The sequence below is a fragment of the Ambystoma mexicanum genome, chromosome 10, assembly GCF_040938575.1.
Source record: "Ambystoma mexicanum isolate Mex_15411 chromosome 10, UKY_AmexF1_1, whole genome shotgun sequence".
Lineage (NCBI taxonomy): Eukaryota > Metazoa > Chordata > Amphibia > Caudata > Ambystomatidae > Ambystoma > Ambystoma mexicanum.
The window spans coordinates 1,523,510,296-1,523,529,899 of NC_090932.1; the positions used below are offsets into that span (position 1 = coordinate 1,523,510,296).

At 48.3% G+C, this 19,604-nt stretch overlaps 1 protein-coding gene across 5 annotated transcripts in view; it reads right to left on the reverse strand.

Moving 5' to 3' along the window:
* NCOR2 (nuclear receptor corepressor 2) overlaps positions 1 to 19,604 on the reverse strand; it is a 2,813,293-nt gene that overhangs the window by 1,876,337 nt on the left and 917,352 nt on the right. For all 5 annotated transcript variants that reach the window (XM_069619703.1, XM_069619702.1, XM_069619704.1 and 2 more), the window contains exon 7: positions 2,643 to 2,699. In XM_069619703.1, the coding sequence (XP_069475804.1) occupies positions 2,643 to 2,699 (57 nt within the window). The remainder of the gene's footprint in view (positions 1 to 2,642; positions 2,700 to 19,604) is intronic.

The window sequence follows — 19,604 nt, forward strand, 5'->3', positions numbered from 1 at the left end:
ACAGAGATTTCATATATAAGTAGCTTGTCCAACAGAACCAAGTGTGTGGTGGATCTGCTTGACCTAATATGGTCCCCTTAATAATAGGTGTTGGGGGGGGGGGAACTGAGTAGACAGCACATTTTACTAAATCATTTGATTATCTCCCATATAAATTGACGCAGGGGGAGTATGAAACGTCTGCCCTATTTCCTCGCACTAATTCAAGTGATAGTCATTTAAAGTAATTGAGTACACCTCTTTTTCTTGTCAACCCGAGAATTCCGTAAAGGGAGGGGTGTCCTCGTCTGAAACAAAATTCCTGTCACCCACCACTCCCCAGACCTGACCTTTAAGCAGAGGGGTGCTGAATGCAACTCGTCTGTTTTATTGGTGCCATATAAGTGCTGTGTTAAATGCAACCAAGTGTTTCCCAATTGAAAAATGCACACCCTTTCTTGAAAGTGACCCTGATAGAAGAAGGATTTGGTATTGCTTTAGGGGTAAAGAAGGAAGAAGGGTTTCATCAATCCAAAGTAGTACTACAAGTCTGTGGCGATTTCAAAACTGCTAGCGTTTTGAAGTGTGCTGGGGAAGTAAACATACAAACCACTGCATGTCTGGAAATGCTTTTGAAACTAGCAAAATGTTGCCGTTGATTTAAATCTAAACCGTATCACCAAATGCTGAAGCTCATGATCTGGTAATGTTCCAAGGTATTGGTTCATTTTGACATACTGCGGTTTGTCGGACAAGAGGTTTAAACTGTTTATTTGGCCTGTGTTCCAGGTACCAGAGATCATAAAAAGTGTGATTTTGTATTGAAGCTAGGTTTGGTGCCACAGAGAAGGTGAAGTGTGTTATCATTTAGAGCCAAATAATCAAAGAACCTATTTCTTTAATACATATGTATTCTTTCTGTACCACGGCCTAGTTCTTGGCTCATTGGCGCCACAGAGGGAGGGATCAACGTGTCTCTATATGAATCATACACAGGGCTAGCTTGAACAAAATCAAAATAACATGTGTTGTGTGGCACCTTAATGAGGAAGGGGGGATCTTTGTGAAGTGTGGTTCCCAATATAACGCTACAGCATTTTAATTGCAACTTGGTTGAACTGGTTTAACATGAGCCTGCATTCGCGGTCATGTACATTTAAACTCTATAAGAAAGGAACATATTTTTTCAATGTTTTTGCTTTCTCGTTCATGTGCTAAATAGCATGGCTGCATCAAAAAAAGATGCTGCCAGAGAGGTAGCGTCTCAGTGAAAAAAATCATGCCTGGAAATTGCACTGTTTCCCTGTCTGCTTCTGAAGACAGTATCACTAGTTATTAGCTGCACTCTACATTCTGATTGGCCGAGAGGAGGCCAATCACTATCTCCATGTGCTAAAACGCCAACTTTATTCAGACATGACAGGCAGTCGGAGTTGACATAACACTCCACCACCATTACCTTTTTGCAATGGCAAAGTCACCAAACTGTCAACAATTTCAGGAAACTGACCCAGGAGGTACTACAAGGAAGAACGTAGTCCCTACAGACTCCCAACTGTACATGGCATCAGGCCTCTTGGTTTCAAGCACAATGCTTGTACAACACATTGCCACCAAAGAAGCCACAAATGGTGAAATGTGGGTCAGAGTGTTAGTCTGACCTCAGTGGGCAGAGGAAACATACCTGGCTAGTTTGTTTCCCCGAACATGCCACGGCTGCTACAATTGGCTTTAAAAGCTCAAGAGGCAGCAAAGCTAAGTCAACGAGAACTATAATCCATACTGCTGAAGCAAACAATGAGCAAAGCTGCCAGTGTTTGCAATCCTACCCAGTGCAAACATGTCACCTGACTTAATGCCACAACACTGTGAATGCAGAGATGATACAAAAGAATCACCACTCATCCCCATGACAAACAAAACACTCCCCACCCAGTTCAAGAGATCCCTTGCCCCCGTGATACAGGCATCCCTCCTCAAGCTATTTACTAACCACCATTTCACAGCCACCACTGTCCAGCAGATCTTCCAAGTTCACCACTAAAACCCCTCCCTCCCCTACCCTGAGTGGCTCATGGAAACACAATCAGCACTGGGATGGTGAGTACTCTCCCCTCACTCCCCAAATGTACGTGTCATGTCACATCCACCACTCACCCAATTCCTCACAGCAGAATTGCCCACTACATGCCACCACAACACAGACCCCACATACACAATCAAAACCATCACCACTGTCTACCACATACCGCTGTTACACACCACAGCCGCCTAATATACACCACCTCTTCTGGCCACACTCACCTTGCCAGAAAGTCACAATGCTTCTTTCCTCACCCCACCCAGCATCCCCCTCTCTACACACACAATCTTCAACATGACTGAAATAGGCAGAAACCAGTACTTGTATATAGGTCGGGGCTCCTGTGTGACATGGCAACCAAAATGCAGCTTGCTGCTTCTGCAGTGCTTTATCCAATGTGACAAACTGCCAGGTGCACAAAGGCTAAAGTGTGCTTCTTCGAAAGCCAGGCAGATTACTGGGCACACATTCCACTAGTGCAGAGCAGCCCTGGGAGCAGACGTCCTCAGCACACACATCAGCACACTTCGTGCTCTGGCATCTGGCCAGCTGCCCCCATGAGTCAGGCGTCAACACTTACCAACTCCACTCGCGGTCCCAATCCTTCAAGTATCCTGTGGGCAGCTTGGGCTTTCTTCTGCAAAAGAAAGGAAAAGAAGTTGGCTCAGTTTATATATTTCAGGTTTTACATGCTACGCAGATAGAAAGAAAGAAAAGCAGTTGCCGTACTCAGCACCCTTTGAGGCCCACAAGTTGCCTGGAGTGGTCTAGCGACTAAGTATGGGACTTGCACGGTAATCAATTGCACCAACATGCAGGACTGCGGGTGCCTTAATTAAAAGGACTGGCACCGACTGTGAGCCTACTGACAACAGACAGGAGATTCCTGGGCAGAGACACCTACAGGCCATTAGAAAGCGGAAACATCGCCCCCATTCCATTGTGGCAGAGCTAGCGTTTCCTACTTGGTGACAAATACATAAACACATTTCATTTTTCCATCCACTGTTTTCTTCAATTACCAACAACAGCACATCATGGCTTGAAAGCGAGGCGATGGATGAAAAAGTGAGCAATGCCCTCCATAGGTGCCATCGGGGTCACGTGGCAGGTGTGTTTAAGATTTCCCTGGACTCGCTCTTGCGATCCTCACCCTCACTTACCTACTCTGTGCTCATTACGAAACAAAAAAACGCATGTCATAATGGACCCTCCAGTAACTAATTAAAAAGACTTTGAACAAGCGCTTATGTTACATTTTTTATTGTGTTTTGTAAAGCGCCACATGCAGCTGAAGCCACTTCAGGGCGCTGGAGTGCATTTGTACGCATGTGCTTTGCTGTTTATTTGACTAAGTACGGCATACCAAACACGTGGTCAGTGATAATTGTATGTCAAGGCATTATTTAAGCGGTATAAAAACGGGCTTACATCCCATAACAATTCTATTCAAAATGCACCATGGCAATAGATTATTTGTAATAGGTTAACTGGAGGGGGCGCACAACACAGTAAAGTTATGTATGAAAGAGGAATTTCAAAAAATGTGTAAGCGTGTGCTTCTGGTGCTACAGGTATGTATGTGCTCATGGCTGGTGAGAGACAAAATAACTGTACAACAAAGGTTCGATGAACTAACCCACCGAAATACCTGTGCACGCTACATGAGAACACCTCTCACAAATGTGTGTAATCAGAGTACCAAGAGTCCTATTAGTGTCAATGTTATCTTTGTAAACAAGTTCATAAGTGCAACAAATACATTCATCAAAAATAATTAACAGTAAATCATACAAATATAATCACTGGTTTTGGCAACTCAAAAAAGTGAATTTAACAACAATCAAGTTAACTTATCCACCAAGAATAAGGGAACCAATGCTGAGGTGCATAATTCTTTATGTGTGCAATTAAAACATATCCTGGATGTGCAATATTTGCAGAGATTCTCACAGATCTTTATACTCAACAATTTGATGTTGTCCGGAGAGATGGATCTGCAAGTACACTACGCATTTCGTGATATGGGAGCTTCCTTCATCAGGTGTGGGACATCTGCCCCGGGCCGTACGAAATACGGAACGATGGAGGGCCCGGGGGGTTAGACACAGGGTGGGGGAGAAACGGCGCGAAGCCGAGGGGAGGGGCGGCCAGGTGGCACCCTCACCCCAGCGTTGCCAGGAAACAGCACAACACCACCAAGGAATGGTGCGAGGGGAAACAACAGGGGGGCCCGGGGAAGTCCGGCCCCCCAAGGGAAGAACAAAGGGGCCTGGGGGTATAAGTAGTCCCCAGAAAGAGGGAAAGAGCACAAATCAGGTAAGGAGCTCACCTCATTCGGGTAAGCTCCCAGGGCCCGAAAAAGGGGAAGAAAAGCCAAACCTGCGTTAGCCGTACAGGTGTTGAGCTAACTTCTACCTTCCAGGATCGCCAGAGCCATGAGGAGAAGACCGCTGGGAGCTGGAGGGACTGCCGCGGAAGGACAGACAGCCGTGCAGGATACAAGATCGTAAGCCGGAAGTCTGCAGTGGAAGGACCAGCCAGCGTGCACGAAGAAGGATCACACCAAGACGGGCAGCAGCAGCGGGCAGCATTGTCGGGAAGCCGCGTCGGGAAAACCTGCGGGCCGCAGGAACCAACAGCCGTGCAGGGAACTCGTCGGCGGAATCCAGAGGAGCAGCAGAACCGTTGCGGGCTTCCCAGGAGGGAGAGCGGGCAAACAGCATCGCTCAGCCGGGAACAGGTCGAGCATACGAGGTTCCTGGAGGAGGGGCCGACCCGGAGGCACTGAATAAAGCCGCACAAGAACGCTAACTGGTGGTTGGAAAAGGGGGCGGGGCCTGAGCATTTCGAAGGAGCAACAACGCTAGAGACGGGCCCGGCTGGGGAGGCACAACGAGATCTTAAAGGGACAGGCACACATTTACAGCGGGCCCTACTGGAGAAGGGCAAACAATAAAACTTTAAAGGAACAGCGACTAGTCGGACACGGAAGTACCACGTAGAAAGCTTATATGGTCGCCAACTCATTTTTTATACATCAGTGCCCCGAGGGACAGGAACAGTAACATCATTAAAAGAAGCAGAAACAGAAACAAACTGGGTGAACAGGCAAATTACAGCGAAAGGAAGCATTCCAACAAGAAGCATGGCGGAGGAAAGAGCGAGAAGGGCACAGGAATTCGGTGAATGGGCCAGAAAGGCAGAAAGAGAGTATGGGGCCCAATGGGTCCTGGACATCATGCAAAAGGAGGAGAGGGCAAAGGTAATGTCGCCTTTGCTGATCGAGGAGTCCAGCGACAGCGAAGGAGAGGATGCAGTACCACAAGTACAGAAGAGGGGATGTGAAGAGCCAAGGAGATTACAAGACCAGACGGAGGCGCCCAGGAAAAAGAAGAGGAAGGAAAAGAATAAAGGTACTGTGAAAAGTGATGATAAAGTTGGGAGGCAAATTGTAAAAATGTTGAAAACCTGCATCACGGGTACGGGTAAGTCGCCCAGAACCAGTCACAGGAGGGGCAGAAAACATAGGAAACACAGGGAGGAGTAGGGGGTTTCAACATCGGAAGCAGAAAGCAGTGACGATGAGGAAATGGACCACCTGAAGGCATGGGTGAAGTGGAAAGGGGTGGTTAGCAAAGATAAGCAGAAGGGCTCTGGTATAGAGGGAACATGAAGAGGGTCAAGGGGGGGCAGGGTCAGAACCACTAGAGACCCCGGTCCCCACACCCCAAGGGGCACCAACGGTACCCATGTCCCAGTCCCCAGGGGATTACACCCAGCCCGCTGGTGGAACCCATAGGAACAACGGCAATACCGGCGGCAGGGAACCCACTGCAGGTGGTGGAACCAGCAGGTGTAGTGGCAGCAGTCACAGCAGGCAAGGAAGGGGGGCCAGTCATGACCAAGTACGGCAGGCCAACAATGGGGAAAGATGCACAGGGCCGGTCCATGAAAGCAATGGCATGGTATATAAATGACAAGGTGAAAGAAAAAATCTGGAGGAAGGAGTTCATAGAAATTTTTTCCCTGTTACAATGTCAAAAGAGAGGAATGAAGGTGTCAATAGAAGACAAAGGAGGATGAGAAAGGCTTACTAAAGAGGGTGACAGTAGTGAAGAGTTTTGATAACTGGGTAGCAGCCTTTCAGATAATGTCCACCAGTATATTGCAGAAATACCCAGAAGACGGGGTAGAATTAGTCGCATATCAGCAGAGGGTGTTGAAAGTGTACAAGGCATTCAGGGGGGATGCATGGAAAGAATACGACCACGAGTTTAGAAAGGAAATGGATTGCTTCCCAGATATGGGGTGGGACATAGAAAACTTTAACCTATACATATTTAACGTTTTTAAAGAAAAATTGGACTCCAGGGAACAGAATTCAGGTGGGCAACAGAGAAGGCAGTATTGGCAGAACGATTATAGAGGTAAGCATAGGTATAATAACAGAAGGTATGAAAGTAGCTATGACAGAACAAGGGAGCAGAATTTTCTGAATAAGCAGTATGGGTCACGGAGAGGTTGGCAGAACAGCATACCACCAACGGCCCAGGGGGGCGGCAGCGGAAACACTTGGGCACCAGGGGCAGAGCCAGCGCAATGTCGGAATTTCGAAAAGGGGGTTCCATGCAGCTGGGGCTGGAAGTGCAAGTTCAGCCATAAGTGCAAGAAATGTAGAGGAGACCATAGCAGCGCCAAGAGCACCAGGGCAACATTACCCAGCAACAGAGGCAATGAGAAGCGGAACTAGGGGCTGGGGCGAGAAGGGGGCCACACCAGTTAAAATTGAAAAAATGGAAGAGTGGCTCCAAGCATTCCCAGACCAAGAGGCTGCCAAGTTGATCAGAAGAGTTTTCCAGGAAGGGTTCAACATTCCATTTACAGGACAAGGGTCGCAGAACATCCCAAATCAGCTATGGAGAACAAAGGGATAGTAAGCAAAAAAATCCGGAAAGAGCTGGAACTGGGTAGGATCGGGGGCCCTTTCACAGCCTTGCCATTCAAAGAGTTCATATGCTCCCCATTAGGGCTAGTCCCAAAGAAAAAAAAGGGGAATACAGACTTATTCACCATCTCGTATATCCCCACGGGGCTTCAGTAAATGACGGCGGCATCCCGCAAAATGAAGCAACAGTAACTTACTCAGACTTCCAAGAAGCTGGAAGGCAGGCAAAGGGGCATGGATGGCGAAGGCGGATATTAAATCAGCCTTCCGACTGTTACCGGTCAACAGCGAGTCACAGAAATGGCTATGTATGCAATGGGAGGGGGAATATTTCATTGACAAATGTCTACCTATGGGATGTGCCATCTCATGTGCATATTTTGAGAGGGTAAGCTCATTCCTGCAATGGCAGTCACAAAAGAAATGGAGGAGGCCAGGATGGTACATTACCTGGACGATTTTTTGTTTGTAGGGCCAAGGCCACTTTGGACAAATTTGCAGAGATAACAAACGATTGGGGTTTCCCGGTGGCAGGGGAAAAAACGATGGGCCCAACGCAAACAATCCAATTTTTGGGGATAGAAATTGACTCAAGGCAGGGGGTATGCCGGATTCCATAGGATAAAGTGGAAGATCTGCTGGAAACAATAAATAACCTAAAAGGGAGAAACAAGGCCACTGTAAGAGAATTGCAAGCATTAGCAGGGAAGCTAAACTTTGCTGGAAGGGTCATACCACAAGGAAACGTTTTTCAAAGAAGCATTGAGCTAAGGACAAGAGGGGCCAAGATGGGGCACCACAGAGTCCGGATAGGAGGGGGAATTAAGAGAGACATGGAAGTTTGGGGAGAATTCCTGAGGTCATTTAATGTCTCGGTCATCTGGCGCTCGCCCATCAACAAAGAGGGGAAAAAGAGTGTTGTTCACAGATGCAGCAGGAGGTTTTGGTTTTGGGGCAATACTAGAGAGAGAGTGGTGCGCGGAGAAATGGCCAACGTCATGGCAGGAGGCAGCATGGACTAGGAATATCACGCCGCTGGAACTATTTCCAATCTGGGTAGCATTGTGTGCATGGGGAAAGGAGCTAAATAACAAAGAAATGGTGGTTTGGTTGGATAACATGACAGTGGTACACGTGTTGAATAAAGGGAGTGCATCATGCCCAGTGGTATTTGAATTAATGAGAGCCATCACGCTGGAATGTTTATAAAATAATGTATGCATAAGGGCGAGGCACATCTCTGGAGAAACGAATGTGGTAGCTGACGCCTTGTCTCGTTTTCAGTGGGAAAGGTTCAGGGAGCTGAGGCCGGACGCCAAAAGGGATAAAACGCCCACGCCAAAAAAGGCATGGGTCCCATTGAAGGCACTGGAAAAGAAAGAACGGTTGACTACAAGGTTAACTCAAAAGAAAAGGGAAAACCCCAGGAAACAGACCAGGTCATAGAAAAACTGGCCAGGAACGCCCTAACATACAAAACGGGTAAGCAGTACGGAAAGCATGTGAATAATGTATTGGTGGAAACAGGAGTGCAAGATGTGGGTAAAGTTTCAATGGAGAAAATGTGTGAATTTTTGGAAGGGGCGTTTGCCAAAGGGAAAAAGAGAAGCTGGCCAGCAGCACACTTAGCCGCAGTTGCATACAGCGCAAAGGTAGCCGGTGTACCAGATCCAACAGACAGCCCACGGATAAAGTATGCAATGAAGGGTTGGGCGAAGTTAGAAGGGAAGAAACCGGACAGCAGGAGGCCCCTGAATTTTGGGAAACTGGTGGTTCTGTTGAAAATATTACAAAGCACATGTAGCAGCGTATGTGAAACAGCCCTGTTCAGGGCAGCATTCGCCTTGGCATACTATGGGGCCTTCAGGGTGGGTGAACGAGTAGCCCGTAATACGATAGCGGGGGATGGCCTGGCAAAAAGCGACATTAGCATAAGGAGCAAGGGCAGGTCCATAATGTTGAGAAAATCCAAAACTGACCAGGTAGGAAAGGGGAGAGCAACAGACCTCAACTGCATCAGAGAGAAGGACCACTGTCCCAGATGCATCATCCAGGCATTTCTAGAGATCCGACAGGTTGTCGGCGGGCAATGGCTAATACATAGGGATGGCAGCGTACTCAGCAGGTACCAGTTCCAGGCGGTATTAAAGCAAGCAATAGCCAAAGCAGAGTAGGATCCAGCTGAATTTGGGAGCCACTCATTTAGAATAGGAGCAGCTACTTCAGCATGGGCAGGGGGCATGGGAGCAAAGGGTGTGAAAATGATTGAGGGGTGGAGGTCACAATGTTTCAAGAAATATATAAGAGAGGAACTGATATGAACCTCCCCCCACAACCCCTTCTACAGAGAAGGGCCCCTACAAGTCGGCATGGATCATGGGGCACTCCTTCGTGACCCGGGCAGGGAGGTGGATTGAGGAGGTCAAGCAAGGACTCCACTTCAAGAAGACAATCACGTCCTGGTGGGGCCTCCTGGGGATGCACTGGGAGGACATTCACGACAGGTTGTCAGACTTGATCGGTTTCAGAGACCCACCCGAGTACCTGGTTATACACCTTGGGGGAAACAATCTGGTCAGCACGAATAGGAGAGAATTAGAAAGAATCATTTGCAAGTCCCTCCATAGCATAGCACACTGTTGGTGGAAAACTGAAATTTTCATGTCAGAAATGATAGCACGGAGAATCTGGTATGGGGCACACCGGAGGCAGGCCATCGAAACAGCGAGAAAGAAGCTAAACAAAGCAGTGGAGAAATACTGTAGGAGCACAGGGCTCCATTTCATAAAGCACGGTCTCTCCCAAAATAACCCAGAGATGTTTCATCAGGACGGGGTGCACCTGTCTAACAAAGGGATGGGGGTTTTCTCTGACAATATCTTCAGGGCGCTGGAGGAGCGGTGATGCAGATAGAGGTGCTTTTGGGGGGGACCTGAGCGGCCGAGGCAACGCCCACTCAGGTGTGGCGGCACGTGTCCAGGAACGGATGCCTAAGGGTAACAAAGACTTGGTGAGGAGAAGTTTTGGGCATCTACAAAGATGGACACAAAGTGCCCAAAAGCACATTATTGTGACATGTTTTTTGTGTATTTTCTGTAAGAAAATAAAAAGCCTACGGCCCATAATTTTTTCCACAACAAAACTGGTCTGCAATTTTATTCCATAGGTAGGGGTCAGGTAACAAAAGCAAAGGGGGCCCACACTACTCAGCCTAATGTGCATTCAGCGAGTTGGCATCGATGAGGCATGGTGCCACACCGAGCAAAGACGACCATGGAAATCACTGGAGTGCAGTGGCCGAGCCAGGGAGGACTGAGCACGCAGGAAGGTGGAGAGGGGGAGGCTCCCTTGCCGTCCCGAGAGCATTGGCGGTGTCACTATCGGGCGAGCAGGGCCCCCAAGATAGAGTGCGGAGGCTGGCCCCTATGTGGGGCAGGGGTGACCGGCTCCTTCAAAGGAGCACAGCCGCGAGAGACAGCAGCCAGGAGGGACTGCACACACCCCTTGAGGCGGGGTGGCTCAGGCCAGGCTCCGGAGGAAAGCAGTGGCTCTTGCTGTCGCGGGAGCTGCAGATGTGTAGGCGAGCTGGGTGTGTGGGGTGCCACGTGGAGAGTGCCGGGAGAACAGTGACCCTTGCCAGAGCGGCGGCTTCCTTGATGGGGCTGCGCAAGAGGAGCCATTCGCGAGGCGCCGAACAATTACATCCGCATGCCATTAGGGTGTGAGAGACTGCGGACCCAGCAGCCGTTACACTCCCAGGGTGGGAAATAAAGAACGGCAGAGAATACCGGGATTCAGGCTCCCCCGGACTGACAGCGTTGAGACTCTTCAGTGACACGGGCAGGTGAGAGGCCCGGAGGCCTGCTTACTATATCAATGGTGGAATTCAAGCAGGTGCTCTCAAAATCTGAGGAATTCAACCATCCGCACTGTGGGTGTGCTCTCGCCAGTGCTTTTTTGAAATTAATAAAATGTATTTGAATGATGGTAATCAACCTCCAGAAAATGTGTGAGGCTAATCCGCACACATTTTCCTATGCTCACCGCACGTCAACGCATAGACCCGTGTACTCTGTGTGGACACAGCCTACACGTGAAGTCCCCCCTGTCATATTTAGTTGAGATATGACGGGAGGAGTACACAATAAATCTTCAGAAGGGGAGGACCAAACCTTCCCCCTGCCAGGTCCAGCCTTATTAACCAACAAAGGCTCATGGATCCGCCCTGCTCTGTTGTTGGGCCCTGCAGCTGCTGGCAGCAAGTTGCATACCATTCAGAGGGTAATTCTAAGAGGCCCTCATGAGGCCTGGCTGCAGAGGCTAAACAAGGGAGACCGGAAACCCAAACAACCTTTCAGATGCAACTGTGTCAACCTGAACTCAGCTCCCGCCCTCAGTATCGACTGACCGTGAACTGTCATGTCTGGGAATGTGCATTTACAGTAACCCTCCCTGCAGTGTGACCCCATTATTAAGGTACGAGAATGTGATTTGCAGGAGCCAGTGAGTCTGGTCTCACCACAGGGAGACCTGCCGCTTTAATCAGGAACCACAGAGAGCTCAATTAACCATAGAGACCCTTTGGTCTACAACAGACCAAAAGATGGGTGGGACTTAGTATGACATGTTTTCACCCCTTTACATTTTCTGTTGCAAAGTACTCTGGCTATGAGCTCATGCAAAAGGAGATTGTTGATGGGAACCAGTATTGGTTCATTAAGGTAGGCATAGCCTTCACCAATCCCTGTGGTCCATTTGGCTTTAAGAGAAGGCTGAGCCCCACTGTAGCGGATCATCGAAAGGCTTCACCAGAAGGAAGAACTCATCATTGGACCCTGGCTGAAGTTACAGTTTGCCTTACATCTTCCGCCTGTGAAAGAAGGCCAGGACCTCAAAGTGGGAAGCAAGATCCCTCCCCTAAACATCTCCCAGGGAACAGAGAGAGATACTAAATCCAGAGGCCCCTCCATCATGCCCTGCTAGGCTTTCCAGCACCCTTCCTAGGTGGGAAGCGGCAAAAAGTCTCTGAACCCGGTAACCAAGTATAAGGGAGCTGCCTGCACCACAATCCCCAGCTTTGGGCTGTCCACCTTAAAGGACACAAGTGCATTGAGGAGCATCTACCGACATCCACCTTAAAGGACATCTTCGAGCAAGTCGAGTCCCCCGAGCTGCAATCGACTGCAACACTGATTGCTGTAATGCCGCAGTCGCTTAAAGCCACCCGAGACGTCTCAACCAGTACTTCAGAACCACTGACCAGCACTGAGACAATGATTCCTGACCCCTGAGTCACCGTGAAGGCTAGCCTGCAACCATCTGTCCAGCTTCAGTCGCCAAACTGTTTGCTGCCCGATACCCGTGCAGCTATCTCCCGTCTTGAACTCTGTCACAGAAGCTGCAAAGCGGCCTGAAACCGACAACCCCATCGAGCACCAAGAACACCTACACGATATGAAGTGGGAGAATGGAAAAACAGACTCCCGTCCCTGTCCTCTCGCGCCTGGCCTAAAGGATCACGGCCCAGGCACCCGCCACGAGAAGAGTTTGCCCATCTACCAGACGACCAAATACCCTGGTACAGGAACATACGGATGTGTCCATCTGCCTGCCCGACAGCACGACCTGCCCATGCTGACACATGCGGCACGGATCAACTAGATTAAAGCCAACACATCGTTAGAGATGCCATGACGACCTAGCCAACGATCAGCGCACCTGTGCAAATATACACGCTGGACACTCCCGCACCAATCTACATGAAGAATATACTCAGTGCTATGACGTAGGCGACAGACATACTCACGGACGTGCATCTTTATTATTTTTCATATAGGCTTTTTAAATGCAGAAACGCAAGACGCACCACGAACTCACCTAAAGAGCTTGCTATGCTTTTCAATAATGAGAAATATAACGAAGACATGATCCTGGTCATAAGACAATATGTTACTATAACCTAAAGCGCCGTGCACCAAATGGTTCTACCTATACACCAGGCCTAAGTAGGCCGCAAGCAAGAGCTTCCATGGACGTGAAAAGAACAAGAGTCGAGTTGCTGATCCTGCAGAAGGAGCCCGACGAGAGCAGACAGCCAAGGTCGTAATGTTGCAAACCCACATTCCGAAAGCAGACCATCAAAGGCACGATGTTGCAACCCCGCATGCCGCACACCAACGTTAAGGTCACACCTGCAAAATTAAACTAAGCGCACAATGGAAAAACAATATTAATGGTGTAAAGTCTGCCTCAAACACGGTCCCACCTCACGTGACCAAGCCGAACCTGACAGGATGCCAAGCCCAGAAGAAAGAAGGCGTCTGGATCCCTCAGTACGAGACACAGGCAGATACACTTGAAAGGCTCAATGGGCATCTACGACAGTGGGAGTAGTCGGCCTTCCAGCTCATGAATAAGTCTTCACATTGTCTACACGTACTCATAGTGAAACATTGTTGCAAATAACAGGTGCACCGCGAGCTGGGAACAGCGATGGTCCCAGACTGGGAGGCTCGCGAACGCACCAATCAGAACATGGGGCTCTTATCACTGACGCCATTAGCTTGACCAATCATTAGTAGTGTTCATGTAACAATTCTCATGTATCTAATTGTAGGGACAACCCAGATATATCACCTGACCCACCTTACCCACTAATATTGTTCCCTATACGTATGCTATACTAACCCTACCACTCGAGCAACCAATCCAGAGTGGAAATAGGTTTTTTGCTAAACTTTATAAGATGACGCAAGTAGCGCGTCATACTAAGGTAAAAAGGGCCTGCGAGCCCACGATTGTGTGTGCGTCAGGACGGACGTGTACGCTCCTTGACCCATCCCTGCCGTTTGTGTTTAATAAACAGCAGAAGTCACCTTGCTTCTTGTGTGTGTTGCATACTCTATCTCGTTTGGGATACACGGGAGGAGTTGGGGCCTCCCTGCCCGGAGGTCTGCGGACGGCCCGGCCGACCCCGGCAGAATTTCCCCCTGACAAGTTGGAGGCACTGCTGAGATCTGTTTAAGATCCGCCTTTTTATTTTTCACTTTTTCCAGGGACTCCGGTTGCGAGGAGGCCCGGCGGCACGGCCCCCTCTGCCGCTGCCCCCTTCTGAGGGGAAGACCGGACAGCGCAATCCGGATATTGGCCCTCGGGAGCCGGTTGAGAAGTATCCCGACGTGGTCCAGACGAGGGGAGGTGGCGAGCCGCTTGGAGGGGTGCACGCAGTCGAGCGGCCCCGCATCAGGAGAACTTGGTGAGCATGCCACGCACAACAAGAAATGTGAAATTGTAAGGGAGGGGGGAGGAGTTAAATAAGGGAGGTGGGAGGTTTTACACAGGTGCGCGGCGAAGGGTTGAGAATTTGGTGTTGGAAATGGAGTGAATGGTAGCCGGAAAAGTGCGAGAGCAGACTGCTACGTTACGCGAAAGGAGGGGGCGGAGCACGAAAACATCTCGTGCGGCCGCTCGTAGACACTGATTGGCCTAGGTCGCGACTACGTGTAAGGGTGTGGGTGTGCGTGGTTTCCTACGATTTGGCATTTATTGATCAATGATTAGATGAGGATCCCTATTGTTCGAGCAAGAAACTCGATAGGTAGATGACGTTTCCCTGTAGGCGGTAGCTAGTTAGTTGCCTAATACGGAAGATAGTTGGCTGGTTAAGCCCTCCTGTTGAGGGGCGTATCACACGCGAGGCGACGCAGCGTGCGCAGTCCTATTATATGATTGATTTGATTACCTTGTTCCAGGAGTGACAGGAAGACAGCTGTAGGGTTAACGGGGGTAGATTAGAAGTGTATTTTGAATATAAAGAATATATGAAGAACTCATTAGTAGCTCGAAGAAATCGGTGACGTCACCAGTAGGGTTTTCATAGGATATCACGAGTACAAGTGAATTGGGGAAAGGTGAACAGGGGGAACGTGGCCGCGCACGGAGAACGCCGGCCACGGTCAGTGAAGAAGGGGGAGGAGCTCGTGGAAATAGGACGACTGTATAAGAACGTATCAAGGGGTACGCAGCCGCAGGGGTCCGTAGGGGAAACAGAAGGAAACATAAATGTAACATACCGTAGTTTCTGTAATTTTTCTTAAACGGACTATCGTAAGTCCCCAAACCTACGGGGCCAGGTAAGAAATATAAGGCTGTATATTGCAATCTGCTGGTGAGACAAACTGATACCAGATAGGGGAAGGGTAACAAGTGGAGCGCTACTATGTGATATGAGGCAGGATCGGGAGGGTGGGGGAACACACTCACTACCCCACTACAACATATCTGCACAACACTGCCACCCCATAGGGAGAAACTGATTAAATATAGCATAGAATGGACCCAGGGGATGGATAACAAGATGCTAACACCATGGCCGCCTAACGGTAGCTTTGATAGATATGTCCAACATTCATTACTAAACCATCTACACAATACATATAAAGGGAAAAAGTTGGCAAACCATGTGGAGGTGTTTAACCTATGGAGGATGTTCCAGGGGTCCAGACCAGGATCAAATGGAATGTTCACCATGGGGGAAATACCGGAAGGAAACGAGATTAAGGAGGAAGGAAAGAACGGGGAAAAGGGGAGTGAGGACCCAAAGAATACGGGGAACAAAAGAAAGGGAGGAGGAGGAAGGGTGTGAGGACTTGGTATTGTGGAACACATTGGGTGAAACAAGACATAACTTGATGCCACTTTTAGAGAGAGGAGGGATTAGACCACAGTACGTCCCTTGGAAGCATACTGATAAAGAAAATATAAAATGCAGGCTCCCATCATTAAGTGGAGGTGCGGGTAAATGGATATATGAAATGGAAAATCACACCGCAGGACAGAAACTAGCGGTAGGAGACGTAAAGGGCCTGTTAATATCAATATTAGGGGATAGAGCGGATGACATTTGGAAGAGAGCGGGATTCCATGGGGTAACAATAACAAACACATCGCACGATGGGGCACCATTCGCAAACTGCAGACATGCACTATGGCAGGCACTGAGGGTACAGTACCCAGACACATCAGACATAGGTGCAATTACCTCCCGTAAGATGCGTGAAAATGAAGATCCTGTTGATTATATCCAGGAGATTCAAGAGAAGTGGCGTATGGAAACAAGGGAACAATGGGATAAAACACCAGCAATATTTTATCATATACTAGTACAAGGGCTCCCAGAAGGAGTTCAGAAACAACTAAAGAAAGTAGTGGGAATGGAAGCAAAACCATGGCCAGAAATACAGCTTACTATAATACATCATTGCAGAACATGGCAAGGTAAAATGAAACAAAAAGAAGAGGACAGGAAAACAGAAGAGGCTAAACTAGTACAGAAAAAACTTACCAAGTATACGATGGAAGGGGCACTAATAACTACGCCCACAACAATGACCCAAAGCCCAGCACAAGTAGTGGCTGCACAAGATTGTGCACAAATACCACCCTCGCAGACTGTAACACAACAGGCGCCACAAATACAACCATACATGACTAGCATGGGAGGTGGACAAACGATGACTGGAGCTGGCTATTATAATTATAACAGTGGGAGAGGAGGATTTATGAGAGGGAGAGGATACGGATATAACGCCCAACAACAGGTGGGAGGATTTAGAAACCCCTACCCCACAGGGCAACCAGTATACCAGGACAACACAGGGAGCTTTCCATGGCAAAGTAGGGAACCACCGGTGTGTTGGAGTTGTGGACTATTAGGACACATGTCCTGCACGTGTAGAGTTAGACCTGGTATACCATCATGGAGTGAACAGGGACAACAAAGACCCTCACAGGAACAGCAGGGCATACAGCAACAGCAGACGTTGCAACAGGGAAATGAACAACAACCACAACTGACACAACAACAGCCACAGCCGTGTTCGCTGCCACAACAACAGGTAGCGATGACACTGCAGTCCCAAGCACAACAAACACAACTGGGTAGGGTGACGGTCTTGGGACACAACCCTTACACAGGAAATGGCCAATCATTGTACCCCCAATAGGACAGCCCACAGACGGCCTTGGTGTGTCCCATCCTGTCAGTAACACCTAATAGTGCGGAGGAGCCACGCATAGAGGTAACGATAGGTGACAAAAAATTATCATTCCTTGTTGACACCGGGGCAACCCGGTCTTGTATAAGGGAAGGTAAGTTTAAGATGTCAGGCGAAGCCATGAACACCCAAGGATTCTCTGGGGCTAGAGGGTTGGTTCCCTTTACTGATAACATTCCCTTATCTATTGGAGATTATGATCTGTCAGTTCCACTTTTATATTATAGTGCCTCACCAGTAAATATATTGGGGAGAGATATAATGAACAGGTTGAATATGACGATCTCCTTTACTGAGGACGGCATAATTTGCTCTACTCCAGGGATTAACATGCTCACAGCGTGACAAATTATGCAGGCATATTGCGGACAGACCGCGATTAGGGCGGAGCCAATAGATGGCGAACTATTCCAGTATGGAACTGACATGGCGATTGCATGGATGCCAGGGATAGAAGGGAAAATATGGAGGAGGCCAGCAACCTATCTATTCAGACCAGAAACACCTGCTAATGAACCAGAAGGGAAGGTGTTCTTAATGGACATTGAGAGTATTATTGCAACAGCTGACTACATTGCTGTACATGCCCAAGACAAAGAAGGAAGAGCATGTAGGGCAGTAATAGCATTAGCAGAAGGATGTAGGCTCACCCAGGTGTCAGATGAGGAGCTGTTCTCAGATGAAAAGGAAGAAGATGAAATGGTGTTTATGATGAGTGTGGAAATATGGCTAAGGGTGGCGTACAAACAAGTAGCACAGAAAATTGCCATGGCACTTGAGGCACCCGCATGCACCCCAGTCCCCTTCTTTGAAGAGGATATGTCAAAAGTACCCAAATCATTGTGGACCACCGGCCCCTATGACGTGGGGTGTATAAAAAGTATAGGGGGAGTAAGAATAAAGTTGAAAAAAGGTGCAATACTTCCCAGAGTTAAACAGTACCCACTATCAAAAGAAGCAGATGAGGGTATCTATGAAACCATAACGGCCCTTGTAAATAACAGCATATTGGTCCCCTCCGAATCACCTTGCAACACGGCTGTGTACCCAGTGCGCAAGGCTAAAGGGGGGTCTTGGCGCTTCATACAGGACCTCAGGCCCTTGAACAACATAGTAGAAGCAGAATATCCCGTAGCAGCAAACCCGGCCACAATATTGTGTGGCATTCCAGCAGAGGCATCACGTTTTACAGTGATCGACCTTAAAAATGCTTTTTTCTCAATACCATTGCACCCCGACTCACAAGATCTGACGAGCTTCACTTACAGAAACACAAAGTGGAAACACACTAGATTGCCACAAGGGTATTGCGAATCACCCTCAATTTTCAATAGAGTGATACAGATGGATTTGGGTAATATTGAAGTGGAAAGCACAGTGTTGCAGTATGTGGATGACATAATATGCAGAACGAACGAGAAAACATGCAGAGAGGACTCTTTAAAGATGTTGACAATATTGGCTGAAAAGGGGTACAAGGTAGACATGGAAAAGATACAGTACTGTCAAGAACAGGTACTTTACATTGGTCAACTCATATCCCAATATGGAAGATAGATTGCACCACAAAGAGCACAAGCAATTTTGAACACCCCACTGCCACAAACTGAGGGAACTGCAGCAGTTTCTGGGGCTGTGCAACTATTGTAGGGCATGGGTGTTTGATTACAGCTCGTACATAGGACCCCTGCTTGAGGCGTTGAGGGAAGCTAATAAAGGGGAGAAATAGCTGGGCTAATAAAGGGGAGAAAAAGCTGGGATGGACAATGGAGATGAAAGAGGCTTTTGGTGAATTAAAAGATGCAATATCTACTGCTCCAGTGCTTGCATTCCCAGATTATGAGAGAGGATTTTTTATATTCTCACACTGCGACTCAGCAGTAATGAAGGCAGTGTTGGCTCAAAGAACAAGCATGGGCTACAAACCAGTAGCATTTTACAGCGGCCACTTAGATCCTGTAATGTTGGGTCACTTCCCTTGCGAACAGGGTCTAGCCGCAGCTGCTTTTGCAGTGGAAAAGGCATCAACAATAACAATGGGATGCCCAACTACCTTGTTTGTGGAACATGCACTATTTGCGATATTGAATAAACCTAAGTCCACCCTAACCACGCAAAGAGCATCTGGTTATGAGATCATTTTATCAAGAGCTGAACTATCAATAGTTAGATGTAGCACGGTCAACCCTGCAAGGTTCATAGCAGAAGTAATTGAGGAGGGAGACTATGCCCATGACTGTACGGAGGTAACTGAAATATACTCATGTAGCAGAAAGGTGGAAGAAAACGCACTAGAGGGTGGTGAGCTATTATTTATTGATGGGTCATCAACTATCGACCAAGGGGACGGTATTAGGAGAACTGGGGCAGCAGTGGTAAAAATGATGGAAGTACCGGTGTGTGTGGCAATAAAATGTGTACAATTACCACAGCATTACTCCGCTCAAGCAGCCGAATTGGTTGCACTGATCTTGGCGTTAAAGGAAAGCCTTCACAAACGAGTAATCATATACTCAGACAGCGCATATGTTACATCTAC